The sequence below is a fragment of the Trichoderma aggressivum genome (assembly GCF_033847375.1).
Source record: "Trichoderma aggressivum f. europaeum strain CBS 100526 chromosome Unknown scaffold_008, whole genome shotgun sequence".
NCBI classification, from domain to species: Eukaryota; Fungi; Ascomycota; class Sordariomycetes; order Hypocreales; family Hypocreaceae; genus Trichoderma; species Trichoderma aggressivum.
The window spans coordinates 256,110-269,397 of NW_026946374.1; the positions used below are offsets into that span (position 1 = coordinate 256,110).

Consider the following 13,288-nt stretch of genomic DNA (forward strand, 5'->3'; position numbering starts at 1 on the left):
GCCAGAGAATGCAATCGGACATGAGAAAAGAATATATAAGAATGTAGCTGTACAGCAAGTATCAGCAATTCAATTGAACAGATTCAGAATATACATAGCCTATATACTCACATTGTCAAAAGCAATAGAATAGGTTCCCATGGCAAGGGTTTTGATGAGTCTCAGCACGCCTGTCGTGGTAATGGCGTTAAAAAACACCTTCTTCGAGTCGTGAGCTATGTGTATATTCTAGTTTCCTGTCTCTTTTCGAAGCCTCTCAGCTTCTTAACATAGGAGAGCAGGTGCAGGACTCTAGGGAACAACGACATAGGCCCAAAGTCCTAACTGCACCAATTATGCTGAGGGTCATTTAAACAGCCACGCTGCAATCAGTCAGATTCCAAAAGTTGGTCAGGGCGCCGCTAACAATGGCCATGGTCGAGCAGCCAAAGACATGGCCGAAAAGTATATAGGTTAGGATGGTCTCGACATTGCGTGCCACGGCAACAGGGATGTTGAACAGGGCAAAGATAAAGAGCCCAGTGAACACAAGTCCCTTGCAGCCGTGCAACTCTGATAGAGGCCTCCGAACAACTGGGCCAAAAGCAAGGCCCAAGACGAGTAGACCAGAGCATAGCACCCTCAACCATCTGTCGGCATCGGATGATAAAATCCATCCGACCACGCGAATGCCAGGCCCAACAGCAATAACGAACACAGGTCGTGACACCAGAATGCGCCTGTGGAACCCCAGCCATCGCGACAGACGAATCAATTGATTGAAGATACAGTCGATGTACGTATGACAAGGACCAGCTTTGCAAGAGGGGGTGAATGAGAGAGGTTGGACCCTCGTCATAGATCCTTGTCGTGTATCGCCAGCTAAATTTGGCGATTCGGTAATAGAGCAGGCTGCTGGAAGGCTTAATTTGAGCCTAGCTGCAAAGCTCGCAGTTTATGTTCTTTGATACATCCGTTGAGGTATTACGAGTGCATGCTGTGGCGAATAAATATAGTCACCTACCTGAGCAGCCAACTCAGCCTTTGAACTTCTTGTAGTGAATATGAACAATTGAAGGCTCTTTGTAACTTGATTCCTATGCTCTATTTGAATCGTCTGCTCTTTTCAACTCCTTTCTATATTAACTTTGGCTAGCTATTTTTCCCTTTGTTCTTTCTTTCGTTCTTTGTTTTTTTTTTTTTTTGGTTTTGGTTTTGGTTTTTCAACAATCCAGGCACTCTTGTGAACGTGCTGACTGTTACTCTGTTACTGCAGTGTATCCCTAACCGATTTGTCTCTATAGATCTCGTAATATGTCTATATATAAGAGGTCATGCCCCCGGCGTTAGGTAGATGAAATAACGAAGATCTTTAATCAACAAAATACAACATCACATCTAACCTACACATCCCAGTACTGGCAGGCACAGTATATTCGCTACGACAAGTATCCGATACCATTCAAGATCGTCATTCATCTAAACTCCACATCAAGCTGTTTCTTGCCATCTCTGACATTTCGCCTTGAATATGAACAACTCAAGAGCTGCTCCGGATAGCTACGGTACAAATGGCGCCGATCCTCCCGTCCTGCCTGTCGCCGCGTCTCAGCTTCAGATTATCTTCGAATGGGTTGGCCTCCTTCCACTAGCAATCTACCTCTCCGGTAGTGGCTTGTCTCATTGGTTAGTTGGACAGACATCGCTTGCAGGATTCATCGGTGTGAGCCTCTTCCCCCGGTTGGGTATTCTGGACAACCTTGCTGCCTTCTTGCATGAAAGTGCCAACTTTCTCGATCGTGCTTCGTCCGTCAGCGAGCTGCGGCACACTGTCTGGGACGCCAATTGGGGCAGCGTCTTCCCCTGCGCAAACGGAGCTGCAAGCGATATACTCACAAGATATGTCATTCCCACAGCTCGCGATATTGAGATCCCAACTGACTTGGCCGCCCTGATCGCTGCCGATGAACTTGGTCGCAATTCGGAAAAAGGAAAAGGCAATGCCGTTACCGCGGAGGCAAGCAACAATTCAACGAGCCATACGAATGAAGATGCTGGAGGCTCTCAGTTCCGCCGCTATCAAACCTTGTATATTCTGGATTGCACAATTGATGCCGCCAAAAGAAAGAATAAAAGCCCCTCCGCTACGTGCTTATTTTTTCTCATGGAGGTTCTATTCATTCTTTCTTTACTTGGCGCTTGTGTCTCAACAATCCTGTTCGGTCTATACGGGACTGCCGCAGCCATTCTCATCAGCATCGCTTTCCGTGTGGCACGGCAGTGCATCAAAGTCATCACGCCCCCAAGATACCTGGAAAGTAATGAAGCTAACCATGCTGATGCCTACATGCTCACAGCGATACATGAGAACTCATCAACCTGGTATCTCTTCAGAGGATCCCGGGCAGTCGTTGATGGGCTTCTCAACAAACCTATGATCTTGGACATCACAGCACGTCACAAAACGACAGTGGCACTCGCACTGCGCGGGCTCGCTGCCTTACAGCTTCTTGCCATGACGTATGTCGCGGCACAGAAAGGCTGGGATGGTGTAGGCTTGTTGGTTCTCATCGCTGTAGCGCGGACGCTTGACTACGCACTTTATAACGACGATAGATTGGCGGCAACTTGGCTTCGGCGGGAGTGTGTTGGTATGAAAGCATGGAAGTGCCAGTTTAGTGGACGCACGCCCATGCTCGGCACTATCCAGCTACTCAAGTCGAACGCAATTTCGAGTTGGATGAACCAGATTCTGGCCCCTTCGAACCGCCGCGAGGCTTGGTTGGAGATGTTACCGTTGGATTGCCCTGATTTCGAAACTTTGGAGTCAAAGCATACATTGACTGGAGAGAGCGACCAGACTTGGGTGAGGAACAATTGGTTGCTTACACGCGCTGCAGTGAAAGCTATTAGGGTCGCCACAGGCGAGGGCGCTGCGTGATCGCTACATGTAGCTATATCTCATACTCTCAGTAGTATATTGGGCGTGTGTAACTACCAGGGACCATGAGGATGAAGAGCTGGGCTCCATATGTGGGATCTCTTGGTTAGCATAAGCGTGTTTGATGGTAAAGAAGAGTGTTATGTAGTTAGTCTCTTGTAAATTGTTTAGTTCAGAATAGCAGACCATGAATTCATCTATCATTGTTTAGTATTAATGAAACCCTCAAATTCTTGAAATTTTCAGCGTTCAGAACATCGTGCATGTACAATAGGTCCCCAATGAGATCGATTGCGTCAAATTGCAAAGCAACAGTCATCTAGATTCCATTCAACAACTTGAAAGGTTTTTCTTTACACTATATGATATGATAATCACAGTCTATGAGGTACAAGGCTATCTTACTTCAACCTAGCCACCTACGACGCCTGCATGGCCTACAAGAGAAGGCTTTGAGCCAGTCGAGCCATATTTCTTGACTGCACTATGCCTGATGCTCATCTGCAACAGAAATGCGAATGTAGAACAAGCTACAGATAACACTATCCCAGTCTCCGGATCTACACCTTTTTCAAGCCGGTCCCAAAGCCGCCAGCTAAATGATGAAGTGGCATAATCTCTGCAGGCCGCGCAAATAACCCATCTTCCGTCAGAACTCGTACTAGTTCAACGTGCACCGGGTTTTGTCGATGCACGAGTCGTGCCGTAGCGTTTTCGTATCTTGCCTAGTCGTTAGCATCATGATCTCAACTTGTAATTACAAAGTCATGAGCCTGATAAGTGGGTATATCTCACACTTCCCACACAACAATCATCGGTTCCCCCGCGGAGACATCACGCTCATGCACGGCCCAAACGAGCGAGCCGGGTTCATCAGCCTGGGCTGTGTCCGCAAGCCGCTGGAAAATCTGTCGAACCTACACTTGAACATTTAATTATATGTAAATGACATACAGGATTAGTCTCGTACAGACCTGGTCCAGTTTTTCAGGTTTTGGGTGAATGAAAACACATTGGTGAATGGCTTCTGAAGTTGACATCGTGGGCGTTGTGGCGAATCTATTTCATAAGAGCCAAGTCGCAAATGTTTCAACCGGCAGCGTTGTCATAAGTAACCCATGATCCAGTAAGCAGGGCTTACATCCGTTCTCTGCGGGTTGAAAGAGTGGCCCATATCTGTAAGCCCCGCCGCCCTAGCTATCAACTTAAAATCTGTGATACGACGTCATTCATGTCACTTTCATAAATAATTTGCCTCTCGGCCAAAGAGATATGCGAGGATATGCGGGGATAGGCGGCGTAAATATGTCTGTCAATGTTGACCATAAAGGCACTAGTCCATAGACGTTACATAACGGGACGGTGATCAAGTCAAAGCATTGAGCAAATGCAAAGTGAACGAGGGCGAGAGATGGCCGTCGTCGTTATGGGATCATTGTATGCGTGGCTTACGAGTGCGAAATCTCACACTACAAGCTTACGAGTTGTGTAGACTATCAGTATAGTGTTTATTCGCTAGTGGATACCAACTACTCCATGTGGAGAGCAAATATGCGCATGTACTAAACGAAGATGGACTACAACATTAGTATGTAACCAGAGAGATCCTTTTTCACCTCCGGTGGCCGTACAGGAACGTATGTTGGAAGAAGTCCGTGGATACACCAGACGTTACATATTCGCTTCTGTAGTAGGCTAGTTAAAGTAGTTGCTAATCACCAACTTCTTGAAATTTTGAGCATTGGGAAAATCATGCACAAGAAGCAACTGAAAATATATATTGTCTCAACTACACTAATCCCACCTCAAAGATTTCTAATTATCATTCATAATCTTTCTCGTGCCCCATACTACATCAATATATATACCTACATGTATATATATACTACACACACGCGCGCGCGCGCGCGCATATATATATATACCACACATATATATGTATTGTAAATCCACTCGTCCTATCTTATGAGCCCCTTTTGTGCTGGAATTAGCTATTAAGCTCTCTAATGTGTGTCTTAAGGTATAAATACTATATATTCAATCTTTTGGTACGGTTATTACACTCCGAAGAGGGTTACCACATGAAATCATTCCAAGGAGCGTGTAGCCGGATAGTGACTACTTCCGTAGAACTAGATAAATGTTAATTCCAGTATACTATATTCATAATTTTAATCTTTGATACGTACCTAGACGGCAGCCATCAGAAGCTAATCGTACCATATGTCTCTCAGACACTGGCACTTAGTACTCAAAGCTTTTGCAGCAAATCTTAATATACCTCGCCTCTTGTGTAGTAAATATTAAGCTTTCTTCCAGCTCCACGATTGTCTGCCATTGCCAATAGTCATCGGTTTCCCCTTTTGTGACGACAATCGCTCTACTACACTCCATGAAGATGTCGCTGCGAAACATTCCCTGAACCGGACCTACTGTGAAGCCACTTCGATCTTCGTTGGGGTTTCGCGGGTCTCCTTTCAAAATTGGGCAAATAAGGCCAAAGAGAGTGCATGCTCTTTTGTCCCTCAGCTTGGGAAGTATTTGCAGGGCGTCTTTCCCCAGCGGCGAATCCCAATTTACGTGTTCTCTCAAATCATCGCCTATTTTCATCCACCAGCGGCACGATAGTCTTCGCGTATCGCCGTTAGCTTCAATCGTAGCCTCGATGCCGCCATACGCTGTACGAACCCACTCATTTGCATCCGTCTTCCCAGGCCTCCAACAGCGTGAATGGTAAAGAGGTTGGAGGCGAGACGCATTAGAACTGATAAATGCCACATCTGCTTGACCTCCTGCATAAAAGTATGGGTCATCAAAAGCAAGGTCTGTTACATCGGCAATAGCCTCAACAGGGCGAAGTAAGCCCCAGATTGTTTCCGAGTCACCAGGTCTCGTCGCGTGCCGCCCGGTCAATAGTAATCCGGCTGCTTCTATCAACATTTTGGAGTCGCTATAGGGCAAAAGTTCGATGAGTGCTGACTGAATCCATAGTGGGACATTGGTCTGAGGAAGGAAGGCGGATAATACTGATTCTTCGAGAAAGAAGAGATCAAAGTCGTTTTGTGCCCATTGTAGAAAGCACATACGGCTGAAACTGGCTCTATTGCCTTCAAGAAGTGTCCAAGCCCGCCGATGCCAAGGGGAAACAATTAGCGACAGCAGCATGGTCCTAATGTCACGAGGTACGGTGGTGAACCCTTTGTCCCAACATAACACAACCTTTGCGTGATGAAATGTCTTGTTGATTCTTCCAATCATTAATCTCCGCGTCTCCTCTTCTATCGGTATCACAGCGCAGTCGATCCAATAGCTTTTGCAGTTTTTGCTCTCAGCAATCTGAACAAGGAGTTTGTGGACGCATATATTCAGCCCATCATTTCTTGTGCCATGCACACCATCTCTCCAAACATGAGACACAGCCAATGTCTCATTATCGGCCATAACCCACCACTCATTGTGGTTGTTTCCAGCGTTGACACTCACTGCTGGCATACCCCGTTGAGCGATTTCGTCAAATTTCGAAATTGTGTGATTGGGAGGTCTCAATGTTCCGCACAGTTTGTCGCATGATGGGACATGGTAATCTAAATTGGCTAGATCGTGATTGCCAGAATCGAATTCGCATTGTTCGACTGTGCATTCCTTATGAATGAACCAATTTTCGTTGTTTTTAGCTATATCAAGCTCCTCAAAAAGCTCACGAGGTTGAATAAAAGGTGCGATTTCTTTCCGTGTAAGAAGTTTCAAGCCTTTAGGACAAATGAGTCTCTCGGGATTCAGACTGTAGTCTTCCAACGCCCGGGCGACAGCTCGGTGGTAGTGAGGGGGTTGGACAATTGGTACCCCAGTAAATTGGAATTTCCGTTGGAAGCCACAACGAGCCTTAATGGCACCCAGTAGGCATATACAGATATCCCATGCTCGATCTAACTTCCAGCGCTCAGCCAAATTTAGATACGGTGGACCTGGGATTCGGCTGGTCCTATCATGCGAAGCATGAAGAAAATAAGTCAAAGAGTTGACGGCACGAACACATTTATCAAAGGCTGCTTCAATCTCTCCTCTATCGAGCGATGGCATCTCCTTGTAAAAGTGTGCGATTGCTAGAACACAACCAAATGAATAAACCTCATCAGGGTCAGTGACACCAGCTTGGATATTTCGAAATTTTGAAAGACCATGACTTTGAGCGATCGAAATAGCAATTCCTCGCTGTTCCGGGTCCAATAACATGGAGAGAATAAAGTCCGCAAACTGTTTGGCTTTATAAATGTCCCTTCTGGGTGGCACCATCGTCTGCCCTACGGTTGTGCTGTATGGGCTTTCGGCAGCGTGCAGAAAAGGAAGAGAGTTGGTGTTTGCCATTTTTGTAATAGATCGATGGCGGCGTGAAAATGTTCATAGAAGGATACAATCAAATTGGCAAAGAACTCGAATGCTTTCCTGAGAAGATGGTATGCTTTATGAATTTGAGCGTATTTCACTCTTCTGCATCTGTTCGGTGCGAAAGCGAACAAAATTTATACTTAGTACCTATTATCAAGACTGGGTACCTATTACACGTAAGAAAATGTAGTGATACCTGCGTTAATGCCTTAATTGCCCAGGTACTTTATTATTAAAGCCTGAGTAACGGATATAAAGTAGGGCACACAGCTATCAGAAGGCGCCGCATACTTGAAAAACTTGTGTTGCCCTCTTTTGCAGATAGGGGTTGTGACGTGGCAGTAGAACTGACGTACTGTGAAACCAGTTGAGCACGAATCGATAGATATGTTGCCTCATTTAAAGGCGGGATACATTATTTCTAAAGGCGTTCATATTAACAAAGCCTTTTTATAGGTTAACCCACCTATGTAGACTTTGTAAACGATGTGTCAACTAGTGAAAGGCCGATTGAAAGTACCACTCTTATATAAAATATGCGGACAATAATCAGGCTCTGATGGAACTCAACAACCTATATCAAGCTCCCAAAGCAGCATTTTACAGGCCATAAAAAGGTGGTGGATTGGCAGCAAGTGCCTAAATTTGGTTGTTTATGCGCCAAAACTTAAGGGGTGCAGCGATACAGGTACATGCGCACTGGTATCATCAAACTGAGCTCGTTTAGCTACCGAATAGTCGTCCTGCGTAAAAATAGCACATGCTCTACTCTACGACTCTCAGCAAATGATGATAGGACAAGTAAACGCTGCTGAGTACCGTCGGTGAGCTTTGTGGCGTCAGCTGGTGTTTCACATATATAGCTGTTGAGAGAGGGGAGCCAACGCACACACAAACCCACATACACGCTCACACTACCTACCTACCCTTGTAATCTGGACCTGGTGTGACAAGCCGGGATCCCACATGTTTGTTTAGGAGAGGATTTCCAAGGGACAAAGCATAATCATAGGTTTATGTTGGCGGAGACCAGGCTAGACTATCAGGCAAACAAGAGGGATAATATTACCTAGGTACACAACTGTAAAGAGTATCAAGTAGATTCAATCAAAGCGATGTATCACAACTGGCTAACCAAACTATCAAGACTAGCTAGGTAGACAAAGGTTCGATAGCAATTGTTCCGACCCAACTTCTAGGCATTTTATCCTCCATACCCAGAAAACACATTAGATATGATACATTTTGAGTATACAGGATTTCGTATACCTTTTAGCCGCTTAATATTGAGAGAAGGCATGTACAGTACGGGTACTCTACATGATCAACGCCGAGGATTGAGGCTGGTGGATTAGTTTACGATGGTGCACAAGGCTGCACAGAGATGGAGACACTGACATCTCAATAGTTAGATATCTATACGATCCAGCATAACTGAACATGTTGGCAGTGTCATTGACTAGGAAGTTCGCAACAGCTTAGCATAATGTACATGCATCCATCAACGTTCAAGGAGGCCAAGGTCATAGATTCAGCCCCCCAAATTAGACACAGCGTATAAGCCCATTCAACACACACCAGCGCAGTTTTGACTTAACAAAAGATTTTTACATGATGTCGAATTTCATCTCCAAAGACACTATCCCTAACTGATGCAGTCACAACACATGTGCAAACTACATGTACATGAATTCCACTTCTTCTCCTCAACACAGAGCCAAATCTTTTCCCCATCACCACCTCTCTTTCCTCCGTATAACCGACAACATAGCAACAGATCCATGTAACAACTAGCTCCCGTCAAGCGGTACTTCGACTCTACTCCCTTAGGCACCTCGAAATCGTACTTCATCAGATTATGCAACAATGCGACCTTAATCTTCCGGGACAGGCACGCTTACCGTTGCCAAACCCGAGATGCCGCTCGCTAGTGCTGACCAGCAGCATTTCCTTGCCTTTGACTGGAAATGTGCTCGCAGACTCAGGCACATCATGGATATTAAGAAAGCGAAGGCCGTCCCATTTCTCGGACTCGGGGTGCACGATCGCATCCCACATTTTGTGTGATGAAACGGCCAGCTTGGTGCGCTTGAAAAGTAGGTGCCGTCTGAGGGTGTGACGGGAGAGGTGGCAACACGGCGCATAGAGACCTGTTGCATCGTCAAGTGTTAGCTTCGTCTTCCACTTCAAGCACACGGTAGTAGTAACAACTTACCAATACCAATAAGTTTCAGCCGCAAGCTCTCTTTTGATAATATTATTTATGAGCTGAACCAAGTTATATGAACAAGCTGTCATTCAATTGGTTATTCCACCAATCGGCGGGCCATGCCAATGAAGCGATATTGAAGGTGTCCATGATCTGGGTTTCTTACTCTCTTTGATACCAAGAGACTTGGTGCATTCACTTGCCCGGCAATAAGTAGAAGGGGAACACGAGACAGATTTCAGAGCATAAAAGTGATTACAACACAGTTGTTAAAATATTGCTTGTTAAATGTGTCACCTAATTATCATATTCTCCAGGCAATATAAAATACAGAGCGTATCCTCTCGACCCCGTCATCACAGTCATTCGGCTGAACTCTTTGGATCCTTCCCGGGGATTTACCAAGGAAAGATCTTCATCGCTTTCTGAGGTTCATCCCATCAGCATGGCTCGTCTCAACGCAGCTGTTGTGCAATTGCATATGCCTCCGTTCACGTACGCTCCTCCGCGTATTTATGTTTTGTAGATGCCCATACTTCTCCTATGGGAGTACATAGATCTAAATATCCGTGTCAAACCGTAGATAGCAAACGCTTCGACAATTAAACCTAGTCTCGCTTTGTGGAGATCGATGTGTAAGTGTACGGCACATGGCCATGCAGTCCGTGGTCAGTCCGTGGTCAATCCGTGGCCAGTCCGTGGTCAGTCCATGGACTTTCACAATGTAACCTTGTAGTTATTTGCAGGGTGATTTCCATTACATGATTCTGCAAGTTAGGCGTTATAGATTATAATTTGTCTATTGGCCGGCGGGTTTTGCGGGGCGAGGCAGCGCGAACATGTACTCGTATCGATCTCATTGCCGACCGTAAAGTCACTAATCTATGGGCTTCACGCAACCTTGATGAAGACAAATTTAAAGTATTAAGCAACACCAAAATGGAATGAGAGCAAGTGATAATCATCATCACTATCGAATCATTGTATATGTAGCTCTGTGAATCTAAAATCCCATACTACACTTGAAACTACAAGTCATGTCGACTATAGACACACAATGTCTATTTGCAACTGGAAACTAACTGCTTCATATGAATAGCAAAACATGCACATTTATGAGGATGGACTGCAACACAACCAGGATGGCAGAAACGGATATATCATATTCTCGTCAAAATTGCCTGTTCAACTATCTTTTCAAGCCTCCTTTCTTTTCCCCTGAAACAAGGTATAAATACTGCTGCTGCTGCAAAGTTATTTTCTAAATACCAACGCTTAACAATTACCATTGTGCCTACGATACACATCGACAATTACCGCCATCCTGCATGCGTTTACATACGTTTAACATCACATGTTCCTAGCTAGCAGGATTGTGCAACTCCTGGCCATGCTCGCATCTACCCTGTCCCTAGCTCTTGGTCCCTTCCTCCTCTTTGGCTCCGCTCTCATTGTCATATCCGCCGGCTATGTCGTCTATCAGTACTTTTTCTCGCCCATAGCTGCTTTTCCGGGCCCATTCGCAGCCAAACTCACCAAGATATGGCGAGCGTACGCCACATACCGAGGCCAATGGCATCGGGAAATAGTAGAGTTGCATCGACGATACGGCAATGTTGTACGAATCGGACCGAACGAACTGTAAGTCTTTGGACTACCGTCCGTCGCCTCCTAATGCCCCCTTTCGATCTATCTCAAAATATGCTTAGTCGTATATATGTATTCTTAATTGACCCTGGCTGACCATTGTTCTCGATATTATTGGTCTCTAGAAGCGTGGGGGATCCGGAAGCCTTTAAGACGATTTACAGTATAGCTATACTCCCCTTCCTCTTTTCCCTCGCCTACTATATCCCGTGCTCCACCGCAGAAATGCGACAGATGATATATAATGCGCAGTGTTGCACTCGGGTTCGGGAAAAGGATATCCTTGCTATGGGCGAGTATCAAGTAATTACTAACCTATAATCTCCCAACCAGGAGTTAACGGTGCCTTTGCCAAATCCGCTTGCTACTCGGTGCTTCAGGGATCGCGGCCCTTTGACTTGACAGGGGAACGGCATGAGAAGATTCACTCGGCCCAGAGACGGCTCGTAGCACGCACTTATTCCATGGAGTCGGTTGTCCACCTCGAGCCCCAGGTCACCCATCTCATCGGCGACTTACTCATCAAGTTTGATTCCTATGCTGCATCGTCACGTCCCATTGAGATTGGTAACTGGTTTCAACTCTTCGCTTTTGATGTCATTGGAGCCATCTCCTTTACAAAGCCTTTTGGGTTTGTTGCCCTGGCTAATGATGATGGCATGTTTACTCGAATGGAGCGATCGTTGGGCAACACCGCCTGGCTAATGCACGTCCCGTGGATCTTCAACTTTCATCAAAAGTTCATCCTGCCGATTTTTGGAAATTTCCTCAGGGCAAATGATAGAAACGACTTCTTTTTCAAGTTTGCAAAGTCCGAGGTGCAAGGCCGGAGAGACAAGGGAGGCAACGACAACGATCTTGTGGGACAGCTCTTCCAAGCTGCACATTCCAAAACGGAACTGTATGTCCAAATCAATAACCTACAGCCGTATCCAGCCTTTGATTGCTAAGCTGCTACTGATTTTACTAGGAACGATCTCATAATCTCTTACATGATGGCGTCCAACGTCTTTGCAGGGTCTGACACCACGTCTGCCGCTCTTCGTGGTATCTTCCTCAATCTCCTCCGCCACCCCCATGTCCTATTGAAGCTCAGGGCCGAACTGGAGGAGCGGCGGGCCGCGGGCCATCTTTCGAGTATAGTCACCTTCCAGGAAGCTGAAGCCTCTCCATATCTGCAAGCCGTCATGCATGAGGCGATGAGAGTCTACAGCCCAGTGGGATTCAATCCCGACAGGGATGTTCCCAACGAGGGAATGACGATCAACGGCATATTTGTTCCCGGTGGTGTAAGTTGATAGACGACCGTTTAGTCTTGGCTACATCAGCCTGCTAACCTTGAATTCCATTACATACATAGACTGTCGTCGGCAGTAACGCGTGGGTTATCCACCGTGTGCCTGAGGTATGGGGTGCCGATTTTGAGGAGTTCCGGCCTGAGCGCTGGTTGGAGCGCGAGAGCTCGAGTGAACTGAGTGAGAAACGCATATCAAGATACTAATGTATGGAAAAGCACTAACCCCTTAGCCAGAGAGATTCTTTTTTGCATTCGGCGGCGGTACGAGAACGTGCATTGGAAAAAGTAAGTGCATATACGAGACTTTGAGACGTCCGGCTCTGCAATAGGACAGTGGAAAACTGCTAACCAAGGATACCTTGCCCACGGCAGATATCAGCTGGCTGGAGATAGGGAAGCTCGTTGCTACTCTCGTAATGCGATACGATTTTGAGCTTGTGGACGATGAAAACATATCTGAATCATGCAGGTGAGTGACGCTCTGGGGGCTTCCCTATAGGCGTAACCCCGTCTGCGATGATTCACACTGACCATGTCATTCTCTATTTTCAGAGGACTCGTATTCATGAAGGGATTGAAGGTTAAACTTAAGTCCAGAGAAGCCTAAGTTTATCCCGTTGGTGAGCTCACCGTAGACCTTGGGGTGCTCGGTGGAATAGTACCAACGAGGTTCCTGGCCCTTGAAAGACACCTGCACAATATGCAGCACAAACGGCCAAGCAAAAGAATGGCAGTCAGTTAACTCGCATACTGTATTTACGTGGACCACCTTGTAGTCATTTCGGATCTCGGCAGCAACCAATGCCGGGTTCTGCTTTTATACTGAGAT

At 46.1% G+C, this 13,288-nt stretch overlaps 3 protein-coding genes across 3 annotated transcripts; 2 read left to right on the forward strand and 1 right to left on the reverse strand.

The window, feature by feature from the left end:
* Window positions 1–1,510: 1,510 nt before the first annotated feature.
* Window positions 1,511–2,920, forward strand: Triagg1_2933 (uncharacterized protein; the record flags this gene model as incomplete). The annotated part of the gene is made up of 1 exon (XM_062897169.1): window positions 1,511–2,920. The coding sequence occupies one exon, from the start codon at window positions 1,511–1,513 to the stop codon at window positions 2,918–2,920; it is 1,410 nt and encodes a 469-aa protein (XP_062758000.1).
* A 2,244-nt stretch (window positions 2,921–5,164) lies between these two features.
* Triagg1_2934 (uncharacterized protein) lies at window positions 5,165–7,285 on the reverse strand (the record flags this gene model as incomplete). Its single annotated transcript, XM_062897170.1, has 1 exon — window positions 5,165–7,285. The coding sequence occupies one exon, from the start codon at window positions 7,283–7,285 to the stop codon at window positions 5,165–5,167; it is 2,121 nt and encodes a 706-aa protein (XP_062758001.1).
* A 3,584-nt stretch (window positions 7,286–10,869) lies between these two features.
* Window positions 10,870–12,663, forward strand: Triagg1_2935 (uncharacterized protein; the record flags this gene model as incomplete). Its single annotated transcript, XM_062897171.1, has 5 exons — window positions 10,870–11,156; window positions 11,327–11,465; window positions 11,543–12,063; window positions 12,133–12,451; window positions 12,523–12,663. 5 exons carry the CDS (start codon window positions 10,870–10,872, stop codon window positions 12,661–12,663), a joined length of 1,407 nt encoding a protein of 468 aa, XP_062758002.1.
* Window positions 12,664–13,288: the final 625 nt, after the last annotated feature.